The sequence below is a fragment of the Phyllobates terribilis genome, unplaced genomic scaffold (assembly GCF_046119375.1).
Source record: "Phyllobates terribilis strain yellow unplaced genomic scaffold, ASM4611937v1 Scaffold_7__3_contigs__length_470593459, whole genome shotgun sequence".
Taxonomy (NCBI): Eukaryota; Metazoa; Chordata; class Amphibia; order Anura; family Dendrobatidae; genus Phyllobates; species Phyllobates terribilis.
The window spans coordinates 332,928,979-332,949,185 of NW_027362767.1; the positions used below are offsets into that span (position 1 = coordinate 332,928,979).

The 20,207-nt window shown below is 38.1% G+C and overlaps 1 protein-coding gene across 2 annotated transcripts in view; it reads right to left on the reverse strand.

Moving 5' to 3' along the window:
- Positions 1-8,163: 8,163 nt before the first annotated feature.
- Positions 8,164-20,207, reverse strand: part of AFF2 (ALF transcription elongation factor 2) — a 692,736-nt gene continuing 680,692 nt past the window's right edge. For both annotated transcript variants that reach the window (XM_073641227.1, XM_073641226.1), the window contains exon 21: positions 8,164-15,344. In XM_073641227.1, the coding sequence (XP_073497328.1) occupies positions 15,223-15,344 (122 nt within the window). In that variant the 3' untranslated portion in view covers positions 8,164-15,222. The remainder of the gene's footprint in view (positions 15,345-20,207) is intronic.

Genomic DNA, 20,207 nt, shown 5'->3' on the forward strand with positions numbered 1-20,207 from the left:
TCTGTGATCCTACAGAGTAATAATGCTTCCTCTGTACGTCCATGTAGTAAAAATGCTCCCCTGCGCCTCCTTATGGTTATAGGGCACCATATAGAAATAATTTCCCCCTCTGCTGCCTTATAATAATCACCCTGTACCTTAGTCAATAATAATTCCACTTTAACTCTTTATAATGACCCCATACTTCCTTGTGATAATAAATATGCCCCTCCCTTGCTTGCTTATCATACTCCTGTGCTTCCCTATAATAATGATCCCCCATTATGTCTCCTTATAATGATGCCCCATAGCCCCTCAAATGTAGTTTGATGTCCCTCACAACTCCCCAAACAGTAAGATGGCCCCACAGCCCCCTATACACAGTATTATGCCCCATAGCCTCCCTATACACTGTGTGGTCCATAGCATCAAATACACAGTATGATGGCTCATAGCCCTCCTAGACACAGTATGATGCGTATGATGTTCTAAAACCCCATATACACAGTATTATGCTCCACATACCTACATACACAGTTTTCTACCTCCATTGCACCAATTCGCAGTATAATGCCCCATAAACACAGTATGATGTTCCATATCCCCCTATCGATAGTATGATGACCCCCATAGCCCCACTTGGATAAACTATTGCTGAATAGGGTAAGCTGCTGGATTCTGTGTTGCAGCATAAACTATACCCTGTAAAGTGTTTTTTTCATTTCTTTGCTTCCACATTGTATTATTTAGTGTATATGTTAGTTGTGTTCTACATATCATAGTATATAGCAAACTGCAGAATCCATGAATGCATGGGTGAGCTCATCTGATAGCAAGGTTTATTTGACCACATCAAGAGTGATCTGTTTAGAGTATATCCCCATTTACCCCCATCTACTCCATACTTGTGCACTTTCCAGTGTGGGATTTGTTGAATACCCTTTTCTCAGATCGACCACTTTACTCAACATGAATATATATGTCTTATGCCGATGTACTAAAGGAAATATATCAGCAAACCATGAAGCCCACAGCATTTTCAGACACTTGAACATCCAGAATAAAACAGGGCTGCTTCCCCGCAATCTCTTGTGTATTTTAATTAAAACAACTGGTACTAAAGTATAATAAAGTGTGTAAAACATGGGTTTCACATTTGCATGAACTTTGTACGTTCTGTCCTTTTTGTTCACATGGATCTTTTCTGGGCAAATAGGGCTCCTTCAATACTTCAAAAATGTAATAATAGACTAATTGACTTCATATTATATTGTTGTATCTGTCTTGTTCTCATCCAAAGTCAAACTATGGGATCACCGGTGAAGCCTAATTGCGGGACTAAGCGCAGATGAAGGACATAGCCGCGGTCTATGGAGCGCCAAGGAATGGATGGTGAAGAGGAAATAATAAAAAGCACCTTGATTAGGTCAATAAAACAACACGTGTTTCGGCAGTGGAATATTGCTTTCTTCAGGGACCTCTCTGAGGGTCCGTGGCAGGAGCTGCCTTTCCCTTGGGAGTCGAGTTTGCTTGAGGACCTGCACCTCAGGAGAACCTGCTGTGACATCACTGCCGGTCACGTGACCGCCCAAGCTGCAGCAGCACCACGGCACTGTGGACCTCTGCTCTCCAGGCTATTCCCGGGGTTGTGAAGGGGTGCACAACTCGATCAGGTGAGCAGTTTTCTCGCCCCATCCCTGTCATTAATCCCCAGGTTTCACCCAGAGTGCCCCTTTTTCCTGTCTTTCTTTTTAATTGTGGGACTATGCCCCCTTGGTCATGAGCACTCGGAGAAGTGAATGCACATAGTTCGTGAGCATAAGCAATTCTGTTTATTGCCCTGTAAGCAGTTTTCTTATACCATTTTACAGGGAAAGTAACACTCCATGCAATGCTCCAATTGGAGGTCCACCAGCAGCGCCTCCTTCTCAGGAGTAGGTCATGCTTTTTCCAGTATATTAACCATAACCCACAGTTTCTCAGAACATTGCATATAAGATAAGAAAATATTAGACTAAATATAAAACGTTGCAAAATCCTAAAAGGAACCTGTCACCAGGTTTTCCCCATATAAAGTACGGTCAGCATCTTTAAACCCTCTTTACAGCATACTAGTATGTTGTATGTATGTCCTCAATCCTCTATGAAAGGCACAAAAAAGACCGGTCCTGTCCGATGGGCGTCTCTTGGCCTCCTCTCTTCTTACAATCGCTTTGTATGCTCCTGTGTGGCCACACTTCTCTCTGCAAAGCACTGTAGAGTGCATGTGCCACATTTACCTACGGGTCATTGAAGCACTATGGTCTTTCCCGGCGCATACGCACTACATTGAAGTACACCTGCACAGCAGCACGATGGAGGACACCATGGATGATTAAGGAAATGTCATCCACACGAAGCAGGGAAGGAGGAAGGCGATCTCATGAAGCAAGGAGGAGCCGGATCAAGACCAGAGACGTCCATCGTACTGGACCGCGCCATCTGTGAGTATAATAAAAGGGTTTTTTTGTGCCTTGCATAGGGGTTGGAGACATATATTCAGCATTCCAGTATGCTGTAACAGAGGACTTAAAGATGCTGGCTGTATTTTATATGGGGAAAACCTGGTTACAGGCTCCCTTTAACCCTTCAGTATCAATATTACCCAAGTGTGTGCGTCTGAGATAGAGAAAAGTACGTTTAAAATGACCACATAAGCACTGGAAAAAAAAATATATAAATAAATATTGGAAACATTTGGCACCTGGGTTTGCGCATAGATAATAGGTCCATTCATTTTAAGACAAATTTTACAAAAAATTAAAAAAATTAAAAAAAAATTAGTTACACAAAATTATTTTTAATAAAAATTTTATTTGACCATTTTTAAATAATTTGTTGCTCCGGCAGCATAATTAATCTCTCTATGAGAGACACAGACATACCAGGTTAGACAACATTATTTATACATAGACATTGTGTTTAAAAACATCAGAACTGCACTTAAGCCCCCGGTTGCTAAAGGAGACAGCATAACTTTATTTGGCAAAATTTTGCAGAATCCTTACACAACGGAAACGTAAAACCATTTCAGTACATGAGCGAATACCTCCCCATGCACTAAAACAGTCATGTTTTTCTACATTGGAATTAGAGATTTTGTTTGTCATGAATAAAATAAAATAAAAAAAAAACATAAAAAAGAATAAAAAAGCAATTGTGCAACACTTGAAAACCCAAAGCAAAATAAAGCAGGATATAATTGTATACATTCAAAGCAAAATAAAGAAAAAGAGCAAATAAAACGGGACTTCGTACTTTAGAACCACAGCATGGTATTCATTGCTTAAACACTGTAACAATTAAGGTCTGTACAAAACATTGGAACTTACGAAATCTTTACAAAGAATAACATGCTTATTAAAACAAGGATACCTTGTGGAATCAGGATTATGTATATATGGACCCTGCTTAAAAAAATACAAAGGATTTTTATTTTTCTTAAAATAGACAACTGGAAGGAAAAGTGACCATATAAATTGTGGCAATTGTCACACTTTTCTGAAATAACAGAATGACAGAAACATGAAGATTTTACCAATTCGAGTTAATTAAAATGACTGCAGAGAGGTTAGAATTCCTTTATTTTTGTATTATTAAATGCGGATATTTTGGTACCTGTCGGATCAATTTTCTTTTAGTTTGATTTTTAACAATTGTATAAATACATTTTGGAACCTATGAGAATAGAAATAATCAGGGGTGGACTGATAATGCCCTGTGCCGTAGTGCTGGTCATTACTGACATCTATGTGCCAAGTTCAATGATGTCACTTAAAGGAGATGCCTTGGACATTTCCTATTCATTAAGTTGAGTACTAAACATTGTATGGGGCTGCTTTGTTCCACCCTGTACCTTGCTTATATCCAGCTACTCTTGGAGCCAATAACAGTTGATCGTGGGCGTGCCGGGTGTAGGACCTCCACTGATCTGATATTGATATGGACAGGCCACTGATATGTAAGTCCTGGAAAACCCATTTAACAGCCTTCGTTGTACTGGTATAATCTGTTACTTAAATGGGTTATCAAAGAAGTTAAGTAAAGGTCGTCCATCTTTTTCTAGAAAGAGGTTTCCAAAACTATCAAAAAGAAGAACGAGCATGTTCTGCCCTTCTCTATAGAGATAAATGAGCGAGACAAATTCGCAAATGGAGAAGGTCTCAAAGATTGGGTTACCATCTAAATGTTAACTGATAAAATGTTTTAAAAAGTTGTGGAACATCTCCTTTGTCGTGACATGCACATGTAATTTAGAACAAACTGAAAGTGGGGTGGAAAATAATCTGCAGTATCAGATGGGGGCCATGTTGACTGGTGGCACATAAAAAGGGCCATAGAGACTGCTCCATTGGCTTACTGCTTAGTCCACCCCAACTAGTGTTTCTTGCTTGAACAGCTCATTCCGCACTCATGTTACCAAGTGACAAAAGCTTTGGTGGAATTCCATGGCAGACAGTATTACGATCCAGTATAAAATACAATAGACTCTCAGATGATGCAACAGTTAAATCTGATGAGGAACGGTATATGACTAGACTACATCTTTTGCAATCATGCAAGTATGTACACAAGTATTTATACTATGTACAGATTTCACCTTATTACAACCGCTGGTGTTTCTCTTTGTAAGGACAGAGTGAGTCGGATATTCTTTGTACAGTCAAAGGTCCATAATTAATAAAACTGACAGTCAAATATATCAGCTTGAAATATGTGTACATCTTTAAAGAAAAGTAAAATCTTTGGCATGCAAAACCTATAATCTGCCTTAACATGCTCTAATCACGCCTGGTTAGACCGCCAGAGATGGGCATTTACTAACAGATTCTGTTAGACTGTACATGCATAATCGCTGCTCCGCTCCATTCACCTGTTTCTGGACTGAATAAAACTTTATCAAATTTGGCTTGTATTATACTGAGAAGCACATTAGACCTAGACAAAAGATGACAAATGTTCAGAATAAAGCTGGCTAGATTCTTTCAGCAGGCAATTAACTTCACAGAATTTCCCATTAAAGAAGATGTTTTGCTCAGCCAAAAGTGTATAATAATCCCTATGGGGATAAGAAAGGCAAGTCGTTGTCAGATGCACGTGGCGCTGCTTATATGGAGGGGGCAACAAAAGCAGCTGAGAAAGTCAAACCTGTCAAAATGATACGTCCTCAGAGATCAGTTACACAAGTGTGTCTGACGGTCACCCACCCATTCAGTTCCTGACGATAACGGTGACTCCAACCAGTTATACTAATCTAGTATTTGGTGCCACTTATTACCGTACTGTCTATGATGGTGACATTTGTCAGTTACATGGTAGCCATAGACTTTTCAGACATAAAGGGCAACTTTAGAAGTTCAATTAAAGGGGTGACAACATTTTTTCTCTATTGCTTTGAATAGTAAATATAACAACTACATCTCCATTTAATCCAGTAATACACATATGCTGGTTCTCAAGCACTGCAACATTTAGATAATGATAGAGGCTAAGAAAGTTCTAAGGAGTCCTAGAAGAAAGCACATTTTTCTAGAACTTAGAATTTTCTATTATGGGGCTCAATATTTGGACATTAACAGCCTTTATTTTAGAATATTTCTATATCAGTTTATTGACTATCATTTTACTAGAAAGTTGAAGGACCTAGAAAATGACAGAGGATGCTATGGCGAAGTGTGCCAGCCGCAGAAGTGAAGATTGCCACGGTCCGGTTGCCATGGAAGACTGGACACAGATTCATGGCAGCACAAACCTTATTGATCAAATCTACCCAAGTCTTACTATTTAGAGGAATCAATACCACGTCCTTACATTTAAATACCTAATTGACTGAATTTTTATGATGATTTTAGTCCATAGCTAGTTGGTTACCATGTCCATTATGTATCACACCACCATATCTAAGCTGTCTAATTTTACTTGTCATACTTGCATCTCTAATGGAAAGCTCTCACCACATTTTCGGCCCCTAAACGGTCACCATCGTGGAATACCTGACAGTAGGGATGAGCGGATCCATGGAAGATCGAGTTCTGGCACCCAACCGAACTTTAGTCCAAACCTCGGTTCGGGTACCAGAACTGTAGCCGAACTTTAACCTGAACCCGAACCCCATTGAAAATCTCTCTCTAGGACTCACAAACTGTAAAACAGACTTCCAGTAGAAGTATGTGTTTGGAGTTCAGCCCTAGTACAAACCCCGAACTTTACAGTTCAGGCTCGCTCATCTCTACCTGACAGTAATAGGAGTTTACAAATGGCCCTGTCTAAATTGTCTCTTGCAACGTAAAGTCTAAGTTTAACTTATAAATGACCGCACAATGCATGCGTGGCATGTTTGGTATGTTAGTGGGGTTGCCTGGACATATGATGTTGATGGCCTGTCCTAAGGATAGTATGGCAGGGATCTGACACAAAGCAACCCCACCGATCAGCTATTCATAGCTCCTGTGGTGACCACATGTGAACATTGGATGGAGCAGAACTGCTCAGCTCTGTTGAATATGTTTTGGGCGCTGCTAACTACTGCCAATCAGTTCAAATTAAAAAAAAACAATCATCAGAAAATGTCCTACTGTTCAACTTAGGTTTTGTGTTACATGTATCTTAAAAAAATTCCATTGCTTTTTGGTATATTATGATCTTTATTATTTAAAAATTAAAATTAGTAGTCTTGCAATTTTCACATTGGACACTTGGACTTTTTTAAATTCAAATTTCCTATCCTTTCAGGAAGAGTTTACAGCAGTTTTCTTACCAGCAGAGGCAGAATTACAATGACATGTGACACCTTTATAACACAGAATCAACCTATCACAATAGGTGATGGCACACTTTACTCTGCTCCCATCTCATTACAATGAGATACTTAAATACAAAAGATGGGGTCAGATTCTGTTCATTGTGACTATGTACATTTGTTGTTTCCTGAAACGACAGGAAGTTAAAGTCTAAAAAAGCCCCAGTGGTCAGTGTGATAATTGCTATTTCTATTTTTTATTTTCAATATAGATTGTGATATGAAAAAAGTGTCAACATTTTGAATTAAATATATTTAACACAAAATTCAATTAAAATGAATATGTCAATTTCTGATGATAGCTTTCCTTTAAGAGAATAAGAGCTCATCTGCATTACCAATCAGCAAGCCACTTGATGATACAGTAATATATTTCTAATTCAATTGTTTCTTGTCTATTGCAGAGATTAATATTTTGTTCCTTTTTCTCATTTAGCCCCATCTGCTCACAATAAGTTTAGGAATTACCATGTCTTATCTATATGCAGAAATGTATGGTAAATTCATAAATGACTCCCAGCCCCGGCAGGTAGGAGGCGCTCAGTCTTCAGTATATGAAAATCCACATGTCCCTATAGCACAATCATGAGGCTATTTACCATAAAACATAACAGGCTGTCTTTCGGAGGATACTAAACCATTACATTGACAAAAAGCAGATGTCTTTTGATTTGACTCAACAGAATTCAAGAACTGATGTACAGATGAACATGCTTACCTATTACAACCTTCCACTTTGAGGAGATTTTAAACATTTTTGTCATAGGCAAAGGTACTTAACTGAGATTTCTAAATGTTTTCTACCATTTTGCAGAAATGAGACGAAAGGAAGGAATATTATGAAACTCCTTTTAGAGACTACCTATAAAAGAATTAAAGTGCCCTATGCGAGGGTTTAAAACTGCAATGGAGGTATTGCTAAAAAAAACTAATCTGCACTATTATCAAAAAGCATTGATCATGGATGAATAGCTAGGAACCCGAAAAGTGCAACAGGGTTTTAACCGACAACCACTGGTATAGGTGAAAGAGGTTACACTCACTTGGTTCAGTTGCGTGAGACACAATACATAAACCGCATGTAGAACAACTCCTGGAGCCCCCACAACAAGTAGTTGGTCAGTAGGGGAAGGAAAGATGGATATTCTGTGCTGTTGATGAGGATTCAAATGAAAGTTCCACGAGCCAGCTAAGGTGTAGATATGGTTTTATTTTCAACGCATTTTGAAGTCATCCGACTTCTTAATCAGGAAAAAAACAGGACAATAAAAAATAAACTCTCCATCACTTTCATTGTCCTGTTTTTTTCCTGATGGAGAAGTTGGATGACTTTGAAACGCATTGAAAATAAAACCACATCTACACCTTATCTGGCTTATGGAACTTTCATTTGATTGTTCGTTTGGATCCTCATCAACAGCACCGAATACCCTCCTTTCCTTTCCCTACTGACCAAAGAATTGATCATAGCTAAGACCTGGACCTCATTCAGACATCCATTTTTCATCATACACTGGTGTTTATCTTTTATAGTTTAAGTGAGCTGTTCATAAATCCCTGTTTTTTTTATAGAGCATCTGCAAAAAAAAAATGGAGACATGTCCATTTTTGATCTGAATCATGGATCAAACTCGCCCATTCAAGTCAATGAGTTGTGAAAGAAAATCAAACAGCACATTGATGTATTTGTGTCATCCAGGTGCTGTCTACTGGGTGGGAGAGGAGTGGAATTGTTTTTTTTTGTTTCGCATACAAAAAAATTGGATGTTACATTAATGGTAAAAATGGACACATGGACCAACAATGGATGAAGATCGGATCCAGCACACAGATGAAAAAAATTCAGCTTTTTTTTTCTTGTACACAAAAAAAAACTAAACATCTGAATGAGGCCTACAAGAAGGGTAGATGATAGAACCAGAGATGATTGATACATTTGGTCAAGATACAACTTCCTTTTTGCCGTTACAGAGAGTGAAGAGCATGTCTGCAGAGCAAGGTTCTGCTCAAGCAGGAGAAATACTGTGAAGATTAAGAGAAGAGGATCATTCATGAACACGTAACTCTTATTACCTGGGGATGATATGCTTTTAAGCATTAGGAAAAGCTACATTATAAATGCCTATTTTGAAGTTACATCATTAGGATAAGAAATTGCAATGGTGCTATCCTTACTAAGTATCTAATACTAAAATAAATACTACAGATATTTTACAGTAATTAACACGTCATAAAGGTAACATGTTTTTTTCCAGCTAGAAAATACAATACTGAACACTAACCAATGGAATATGTAACGTTGAGGACAGTTTCCATTGTTCATCGGGAGGCGACCATAAACCAACATAATAAAGCTTATTCAGAATTTTCCCAGACAGCAAAGTCCTGTATCAGGACAGCATTTGCTAATCCAGACACGAAGCTAAATTCTGATCGGTGGTAATTAATAACAACACTGATGTGCGAAACACCCCATAATATTTAATATTAATACACCTAAAAAAACATCTGATGAGCGATCGTTAAATATAGTACAGAATAATGCTTAAATATATACATGATTATATGGCCGTGTAAACCAGCAATTCGCAAAGAAATCACTTAAGGAGACTTTCTCATTCAATACATTACCATTAATTATTAGTCGACCTTTTCTGTCAAGTTGCTGAAAATTCAAGCTTTATGTTCTATATTTACTACTTCTGTTTATTGGAACTATATAAAAACCAAAATGGCCATCATCACATCAGCTGAATAGATCATTATCTAGATCAGTGTTCTCCAATTCCAGTCCTCAAGAGCCACCAACAGGTCATGTTTTCTGGATTTCTTTAGAATTGCACAGGTGATGGAATCACGAAAACATGATCTGCTGGTGGCTCTTGAGGACTTGAGTCGGGGAATATTGATCTAGATTTTCTGGATACAAAAAGGCTACAACATCATCTCCCACAATGCCGCATAATATGGCAGATTTACAAGCAAATATTTGGGAAAATAGCCTCTGTAGAAGCTATAATGATGCACTTCTTGCCTCTATATATAAAGATGGTTCCAGTAGATTGTATCAGTGCAAAATACAATGACTAAAATCTGTCCCTTCCACCCCCACAAACCAGATCCCCTTACTTAGACCATGCTTTTTTACTTCTTTCCAAAACTCATTTCCCCTCCCTGAATGGACAGTGGGGCTCCATCTAATGATGGAGAATCTTGACATTGTACATAAGAGACTTCATTGAAGCAATGCTTTCTGAGGGGGTTCAATGGCACCAAAGTGATGTGCCAACTCTTGCTGAAGTCCTAAAGATTCACCATTTTTCCTGAACCTCCTTGAGGTTTTAGGAGAGTTGGCAAGTCCTTTATTTTGCCATAGTGTTTTCCAATGGCATAACCAGTATGGCATGTGTTAAGTACCAAAAGAGAGGAACCTTGCCTTGACCTAGGGATTTGGATATAAGGCTAGGGCAGTCAACGACTGTTATGAAGCAGGTGAGATAGAGACTAGCTACTCTGCTAAGAATTTTCAAAACTTGACAGAACAGGACAACCCAAGGAAATATATCCAGACTTTTTTCTATTTTAGAGGAAATTGGTCTGTAAAAAAACTGCCCTCACTGTAATAAATAATAAATATGGCCAAACTGCCAAACATAACAAGGGTTAATGGTATTCTGAAGCGTACAGGCACTGTCAGTACTAAATAATTTAGAGAAACAGTCTCTAGGAATGTTCGTATTGCTGTGATTATTCCTTTGGTTGCCACAGCAGCCATTAATGCAACAGGAGATATGCACTTAACGCTCGTGTAGCTGGGTACAGGTCAATAGTATAATTTATCAGTTAGGATTATTAAAGTGAAGAGCTGGAGCCAGATTTGTACAAGTTGAGCAGTAACACCGATTCATATTCATCATCACCACATCTGATGCCTTCTTTGAATGTGTCGAATAAACATTCAGTACAGAACTGAACTAGTTCAGCCAGTACATGAATATTTCATCACCCCAGACTATTACATTACTTGGTGTTGAAAAAGTCATGGAACTAAGACCACAGGTAATTAACTAGAATACTTTACAGGAATCACTACTTGTGCTCAGTATAAACACATATTAGATGCATCACTTCTTCTCATCGTTTTTAACCAAAATGAAGACTGAATGTTATCCTGTTGAGTGAATTCTGGATATTTTTCAACCCTTTTTTCAGTTGAATCCATGCTTGTGTTATATCTCATGTTCAGAGGCAATACTATGGCTATGTGTTATGTTGATCTCCAATATGGCCCCAAAGCCTATTTAATCTATTTATCCATTTGGCACTAAACTTCTGTGTGCATCTATTACAAGCCAAATAATGCATGTATTCTTCCCTAGAATTCCTTATACACGTCAAATGGTCCATCACATGGAAGCATGTATGTGATTGTGATCAAGAACTGAATCCTAGCTGGATAGTAATTTATGGGGTTTGCTACTGGAGTGACAAAGCCAGTCTTCAAATGTTAGGTGTAGGACCACCCATTAATATACACTTTTTGGTTACATAACTTAATATCAATTATACCCTATTAAAGGAGTTGGGCACTTTCTGATGAACTCTCTAAAATCTCATAAAGTGGCATGTACTGGAAGAGAGAACCCTATCTTCCCTCGTTTCTTACTGCAACACCCTGACTCTAGACCCTTCGCTGCTCTCGGATCTGGTAGACAACTTGGACCATACATCTATAGTGAGTAAAATGGTGCAGTCAAGTGATTTACCCAAGTGACTGAAGATACAGGAGGTTTTTATACCTGTCTGTGTCCTGAGTAAGGTTTCATCATCTGAGCAGAAGAGGAGGCTTTTTTGAAAGTTGATCACATGAACACGGTTATCTTAAGTATAAGAGACACTGTGGACACTGGAATCTACTATTTACACCCCTGGGGTGCTGGGGTAAAAAACAGGGGCTAGTTTAAGGAGTATTAAAAAGGTTGTCCACTACTTTTTCATTGATGAATAGGTCATAAATGTCTAATCGGCTGGGGTCCAACACCCCCACCGATCAACTGATCACTTGCCGAACTTCTCTGTCTCCTTGTAGTGACCGGGGCTTGGTACTGCACATCCACTTCCTATTCAAGTCAACAGGAGGCGGATGTGCAGTACCCTGCGGCAGCCAATACAAGTAGACTGAGCAGCTCGGCAAGAGAATACTTCTGGCCAGCGGCCACCACAGACACCGATAACAAATGATCGACGACAGTGCTGGGTGTTGGACCTCGGCCGATCAGACACTGATGACCTATCTTAATCAATGCAAAAGTAGTGAATAACCTCTTTAAAGATTTCATCAGAAAGTGAGTGCTCCCATAATACTTGAACAAAGAGTTTAGTAACATTTAGGCATGTGATGTCTATAATATATACGGTATCTACTAATTATTTAGCGTCAATGATATGTTGCTTAGAGACACCTGTTATGACCTGTCGTCTACACCTATATCTATAATCTTCAGTACCAGCTCACTCTGGTTAAAACCATACTTTTAGTCTTTATCATAAATTCATCATCGCTAAGCTTTTACCCTGAGGCATCAATGAAAATCTACCAGTTTTCTGACAGTAGATATATGCCTGAATATATGTATAGGATAAATCCAACTCTCTTGGTGATTTTTTTCCAACAGGGACAAGGGTATAACCTGCCTAACTGACATTAGTGTTAAGTGCAAACCCCCAAGAGCTTTCAGGCCCCCAGGCAACATAAAGATAAGCCATAGTGGTTTTTATACTTGCTCATTGCTACAATCATGAGAGTTACGTATCAAGTGACAACCCGACAATCGACGCCTAGAAATGGCTTAGAAATTTGAATGTCAATTACATGATGTACACTGTGATAATGCAGCTGTAAAAGTAGAAACGAATAAATAAAAACCTAAAGACTAACCCCTTACCATTTCGCATTTTTGTGCTTTATTTTTAAGCAACACATCTACAAACGTACGTTAAAATTCAACAGGTGATGTGTGCAATCAAGCACATTTGGTTTATAAACTGAAGTCTGAGGTAATTTATGAATACATAATAATTTTAATAACTTATTTCAATCACTTCATTTTCTACCTTCCACTGGGAGGTAGCCAATACATAAGTCCTAAATAATTTACTAGGAATTCATGATGTAATACTATGTTGTAGATATCTCAATGTCTTCCAAGTCAGATATTTATGAATGAGGTTGTTCCATTAAAGGGAATCTGTCACCAGGTTTTGAAAGAAGCATGATTCAGTGGCAGAGACCCTGAATCTAGCGATGTATTACTTACTTTACTGAGTGCTGCAAATTTAATTGAAAGCTGTTTTATCTACTGCAGATCTACCAGTTATCTGAACACTGAGCCCTTTGGCAGCTTTCTGCGTACACTGGGCATAGGCAGAAAGCTGCCAATCAGTGATAAGGGCGTGGTTGGACTAGATGGCAGGAGGGTTATTGGTCTTTAGGGATAATCTCCTGTTGTGTTTTTATAAAAAGTAGACTATGCAGCCCAGTAAGTGACACATCACTGCAATCAGGGTCTCCTTTCCTACATTATGCTGCTCTCAAATTAGGTATTAAAAAACTAGTGACAGATTCCTTTTAAGTACTACATTTCTCTGTCAGATCACAAAAATGTTTAAAAAGTTTTCAATAAAATTGCTGTTGCATTCCATTTAATACTATCCACTGGTGATCTCTTGGTTACATCTCAGAAGATCAGCCTAATATTTCGAGTGCCAATGGTCACACAAGTTCAGTCATTTATTACCACCATCTGGATCGTCTTGTACATGGGCAGTGCACTACTTCCCACTTTTAAGCATCGCAGCCATTTTGAATCGGTACATGAGAAGCCACTTGGATGTGGGATGTTCTGAGAAGTTTTCAAGAGAGCCCCAGAAGGGCCAGATGACTATATCTAGACACAAAAACATTTTTTTTTAATTATTCCAGTTCGACTTTTTAAAATTTTGTATGATCTAAGAAAAATTTGATATCATATTTATATAGTAGATGACCCTTAAGTAGTAAACTATCATTTGATATGGCATCTGCAGATGTAATGACTGCTTCATCATATGAGTTCCTTCTGAGATACGGTAGAATAAAATCCACTTTGGCAAAACGTAAATACATAATACAGAAAAAATCTTGCGGAGAAGCGGTGAAACTGCACATTACTACTCGACAGATGCTAAAAAGGTGACCTATTCACTAGATATTCAATTGTAACAACTTCATTCACTCAAATGACATTGCACTTATATAACTACCAATGCAATATACAGTAACGCCAAGAACCTAATCAACTGCAAAATAATAAGTTGCAACAATTTGATCGTCTTGTATTACTGTACTTACACATTAGCATGATATCACCCAGATGCCCCATGTATCTCCATTATCCTTTAGTGAATTTCAACATTGATTTCTCAGATTTCTGGATATATTGAATTTACAAGCTGCATTTTGCACTATCCCGCAATTTGGAAAAAAAAAATTCCAAAGATGGCATCTGGTGGTCCACCGGTGTACCGATCTCTTAGATTCATGTGTGTTGCAAAAGAGAATGGAGATAAGAGTGGGGTAATCAAGGATAGTGGTATATTGGTAATAAATCCGCACTACTGTCATATCTTCACTCTTTTTCTTTTCTATCATTGTACATTTTTGGGAACATTTGTAAATGAAAGTTTCATGCAAGAAACTGCAATGCGGAAAACTAGAGAGACACATTTGAAATTCCAGAAAATAAAGCTGTTGTAGCCAGGATTGGCTTGCTGGGGTTCACTAGTATACAGTTTATTAAAAAAAAAGATCCTTTTGATAGTATATCCTTCATCATAGGCTTTAACACTGATTCCTCACTAATGTTTCTCCAGAATTATTCAATATATTCTTATGTAAACCTTACAGAAGAACCGAGGGTAAACAATATCCACTCTACTTCTTGCCAAAGTAAATCGCAAAGCTCCATTGAACATAATACTTCAAATATTTCTTCCCAATTAAAGTGTTTTTATAAAACACTTGCGCAAATGAAGACGTTTTTGTTCCAAATCTTCACAAAGTGCATCATGTTCTTAAGTAAAGGCAGTGAAGACTAAAAATAATATCTTTAAAAATGTACCGTTTCATAAAGCACGTAGGAATGGATCCAAGAGACAAAAGGCATATTAAAGATTTGTAAATTAATGGTTGAATCGGTTAATGCTACGATGTGATCTGAATTTCCAATGATGATAAAATTCACTTCCAACAGACATTATAGAAAAAAGTTGAAGTCAAGGTAATGAGTGGATTTCCACCAGCTAAAGTCTTTTTTTTTGCTGGTAGAGGTAGAATGTATGAAAATGTGTGATGGGTAAAGCAGACACTACAATAATTGAGATTCAACGCGAAGCCAGTGAAGTCCTTGCCGAACGTAGCGGACCAGGTCAGTCATGGTACTGTGTTGAGTTAAGGGGTCCATCACTGTGTTAAGGTCTTGAAAGAACTCTGCAAAAGTATAAGAGACACAATGTCAAATATATATAATCACGTTGTCCATTGTACACATATTGTTAACATGGTTTTAGGCAGCTTTTATATAACTAAAGGTAAGACTAGTAACATTGGCCCCAATTCATTAACAATGGTGTTTTGCACTGGAGTAGGATGCTCCAAATTCAAGAGTAGAGGAGCACACCTGAATAACAATAGTAATTTTATTTATATAGCGCCAATATATTCCGCAGCACTTTATAAGTAAGTGGAGACATGTACAGACAATAAAGACAATATATTTCGCAGCCTTTTACAATTAAGCGGGAACATGTACAGACAATAAAGACAGTACAGTACAAAATAACATATAAAGTAACAATAGGCCTAAAGTCCAAAGTACCAATAAACCTAGTGTGCTAGCCAGTGTGTAAAGAACATACTCTATAAGACACACAAAAGAGGAGAAAAATGAAAACACATGGAAGGCCGCACTTCTAGAAAATATTTATTGAGCAACAAACATCTAAAAAAATATTAAAAACAGCTTTAGAGTAAAAAAACAACCAGTATACGGTAAGCAACTCAAACCTCTGGTCTGGACACATATAGACCAGGAGGTAACCCCGTAGTGATAAAATACAGTTATATGAAAAAGTTTGGGCACTCCTATTAATCTTAAGCTTAATGTTTTATAAGAATTGGTGTTTTTGCAACAGCTATTTTAGTTTGATATATGTAATAACTGTTGGACACAGTAATGTTTCTGCCTTGAAATGAGGTTTATTGTACTAACAGAAAATGTGCAATCTGCATTCAAACAAAATTTGACAGGTGCATAAGTATGGGCACCTCACCAGAAAAGTGACATTAATATTTAGTAGATCCTCCTTTTGCAAAAATAACAGCCTCTAGTCGCTTCCTGTAGCTTGTAATGAGTTCCTGGATCCTGGATGAAGGTATTTTTGACCATTCCTCTTTACAAAACAATTCCAGTTCAGTTAAGTTTGATGGTTGCCGAGCATGGACAACCCTCTTCGAATGATCCCACAGATGTTCAATGATATTCAGGTCTGGGGACTGGGATGGCCATTCCAGAACATTGTAATTGTTCCTCTGCATGAATGCCTGAGTAGATTTGGAGCGGTGTTTTGGATCATTGTCTTGCTGAAAGATCCATCCCCTGTATAACTTCAACTTTGTCACTGATTCTTGAACATTATTGTCAAGAATCTGCTGATACTGAATGGAATCCATGCGTCCCTCAACTTTAACAAGATTCCCGGTGCCGGCATTGGCCACACAGCCCCAAAGCATGATGGAACCTCCATCAAATTTTACTGTGGGTAGCAAGTGTTTTTCTTGGAATTCTGTGTTTTTTTGCCACCATACATAACGCCTTTTTGTATGACCAAACAACTCAATCTTGGTTTCATCAGTCCACAGGACCTTCTTCCAAAAATAAATTGGCTTTTCCAAATGTGCTTTTGCATACCTCAGCCGACTCTGTTTGTGGCGTGCTGGCATAAACGGCTTCTTTCGCATCACTCTCCCATACAGCTTCTCCTTGTGCAAAGTGCGTTGTATAGTTGACCGATGCACAGTGACACCATCTGCAGCAAGTTGATGCTGCAGCTCTCTGGAGGTGGTCAGAGGATTGTCCTTGACTGATCTCACCATTCTTCTTCTCTGCCTTTCTGATGTTTTTCTTGGCCTGCCACTTCTGGCCTTAACAAGAACTGTCCCTGTGTTCTTCTATTTCCTTACTATGTTCCTCACAGTGGAAACTGACAGGTTAAATCTCTGAGACAGCTTTTTGTATCCTTCCCCTGAACAACTATGTTGAATAATCTTTGTTTTCAGATCATTTGACAGTTGTTTTGAGGAGCCCATGATGCCACTCTTCAGAGGAGATTCAAACAGGAGAACAACTTGCAAGTGGCCACTTTAAGTAGCTTTTCTCATGATTGCACACACCTGGCCATGAAGTTCAAAGCCCAATGAGGTTACAAAACCAAAAAAAGTGCTTTAGTAAGTCAGTAAAAAGTAGGTAGGAGTATTTAAAACAAGAAAATGATAAGGGTACCCATACTTATGCACCTGTCAAATTTTGTTTGAATGCAGATTGCACATTTTCTGGTAGTACAATAAACCTCATTTCAAGGCAGAAACATTGCTGTGTCCAACAGTTATTACATATATCAAGCTGAAATAGCTGTTGCAAAAACACTAATTTTTATAAAACATTAAGCTTAAGATTAATAGGGGTGCCCAAACTTTTTCATATAACTGTATATAACAAGGTTGCCAAAGATATAAAGAGAATGAAACACCCAGCAAAAAATATACTAAGTGCTGACAACAATAAATAAATAACAATGCAAATACAGACCAAAGCAAGTACAATGGACAAACATGTCCATTAATGGCAGTCATTAGCAAGCAAAGAAAATAAATTGCATCCAAATATCAAATACCAATAGGGGGAAAAGTCCCCCCATGTGTATCGCTATTCTAAGATGGCTTCATCAAGGGTAATGGTAAATTATAGAGTCATCTAATAAATTAAGTTATTCCCCTAAAATAAGGTAGAAACAAAAAAGTGGATATAATGAACATGAGGAGTATGTGCAGATAGACCCCATATGATTTAATAAATCCATACCGGGTTTCAGTTTACTGTATGCTGGTTACTTTTTTACCATTAATTTTCGATGTCTGTTGTTGCTTGGTCTCAATAAATATTTCTTTTATGTGTTTATCATTCTCTATTTTTGCCTCTTAATGAATTTTTCGTGTCTTACAATGGGCATTGGCCTCCGACAGAAATATTATTCCAGCCAAGTTGGTGTATATTTTCAGCGTAATCTATGCCACTTTCGTTGCACAAATTCTGATGAATATGATGAATAGGCTTCACCACCACCCTTCCAGCCCCAGCTCTGCTACAGTAGGACTGGCGTACAAAGGCCAAAACTCACAATTTTTTTTTCCGCAACTTTGAGTTGTGATATTGTTTTGCAACATTTTAAGGAGTTTTACAGTCTTACTCCATTTAGAGACCTATAAGTGGGCATGAATAAAGGGTGTTGTCTCAACCCTTTTCCCATCAACCTATGCAAACACTTTATTTTGCTGGGGAGAACCATGACTAGACAACTACTTGTTGTACTACATAGAGACGTATGGCTGTCCATGTAATACAAGAACTTCTTGAGTCCATCACAATGGGAGCTGCTTGGGCAGAGGAGGTCGCCTAACTATGATGTTCATTTGGCTTAATTGCCCTTCATTGGAAAATGGACGCAAACAGAGATTTTTCAAAAATTCAACTATTGAACCAATACTCCCTCATTACAGAAAGGAATTTCAAGTACTGGGGCTACCACCCTAGAAGAATTGCATAGGATATATAGTGGGTGCCCATTCTCCAGAGAATTGTGGACAACTTTTGTAACAAATATTGGCATAAGACAAAATATGGAAAGATTTCACTTTTGGTGCACCCCAAAATGGACTTTTCTTACCATCGGAGCAGCGTCAATCATTATACAAGGTCAAAATAAATTCCATGGACACTGGTGATCCTTAAGACCAAAAATAGCACTTGACTAATTTTTTATAGACCATTTGATAAGGGGTTTTCTTACATAATAAACCTCTTTAAGTATTTGGGAACTTGTGAAATGATTACACCAAGGCTACACATGATTCTTGAGGTATTTTATGTTATTAATTAGAGCGTGAAAAGGTGGAACGCTCTGTAAATTGTGCGGCCTCCACATCCTCATGATAAATGTGTTGAATCGTAAAACAGATGGGTATAGTAAACAATGCATTTATTCTTCATTATCACCTGGCTAGATTTACCAGAGAACAACTGTATTTCATTTTCCAGCATGACACACTGACTACAAATAGAAATTGGGTTTTTGCTAAAACTCTCACATATGTCTTACTTTTAACTATCATGCAAAAAAAAATGGAGCTATGTCTCTCAGGTGTTACAATTCACCATTAAATATCAGTCATGGTGGATTTTTTGGGATAGTCACAGGGTTGTTCAAACTTTTCTCTAAAAATTAAAATGGCCCCAGTTTTGGCAGGGAAAAGGATCAACAATGCAACCTAGAACTGTGATATCCAACACAGCAAAGTCCTGTGTAAATGGTCTGGATTGGTGCTTTACTCAATCATGGAGCAGCCGCACCAGACAAGCCCAAATGTATGTGAATGATGCTCTAACATAGCTGTTAATTGTGGGGGTTTAATGGACTGGAAAGCTTCTGATTATACATTAATTGGCAAACCTAATATTCCATAATGTATTGTGCAGTTATTATTAAACATTATCACACAGAGTTGCATAATTTTGGAGGTTTGAGAGTCGAACTGCCACGATGAACCACTCACAAGGGCAGTAATAAAACTAAAAAGAGTAATTTTTTTTAAAAGTGTTATCCATAAATTTCTGGCTGCATTTCCAGGATTCCTACCTATCACAGGAATATTGGTAGCCCTATCCCTCACTCAGCATTCCTGAGGAGATACTGTATGCAAGCGGATCTCTCCATTGAGAATTATGGGTTTTGGAGTACGAGCCTAGCATTTCACAAGATCGAGAAACTACTGTACAACAGAGAAAGCCTTATGAATAGATGACCTCCTTTTTAACTAATTTTCATCTTTTTGGATTGCCAAACAACAGTCAAGGGACCCCATTTTTTTGATTTCTGGGGGACTCAGATATAGCTATCAGTGATGAACAAGGCATTGGGATGCTTGTATACATATCGAGTGCCATGGGTGCTCAAGCGCCAAGCTCGAGTCCCCGGTGATTACCTGCCATACACAGTAATGCCGTAGTCAACATGGCTA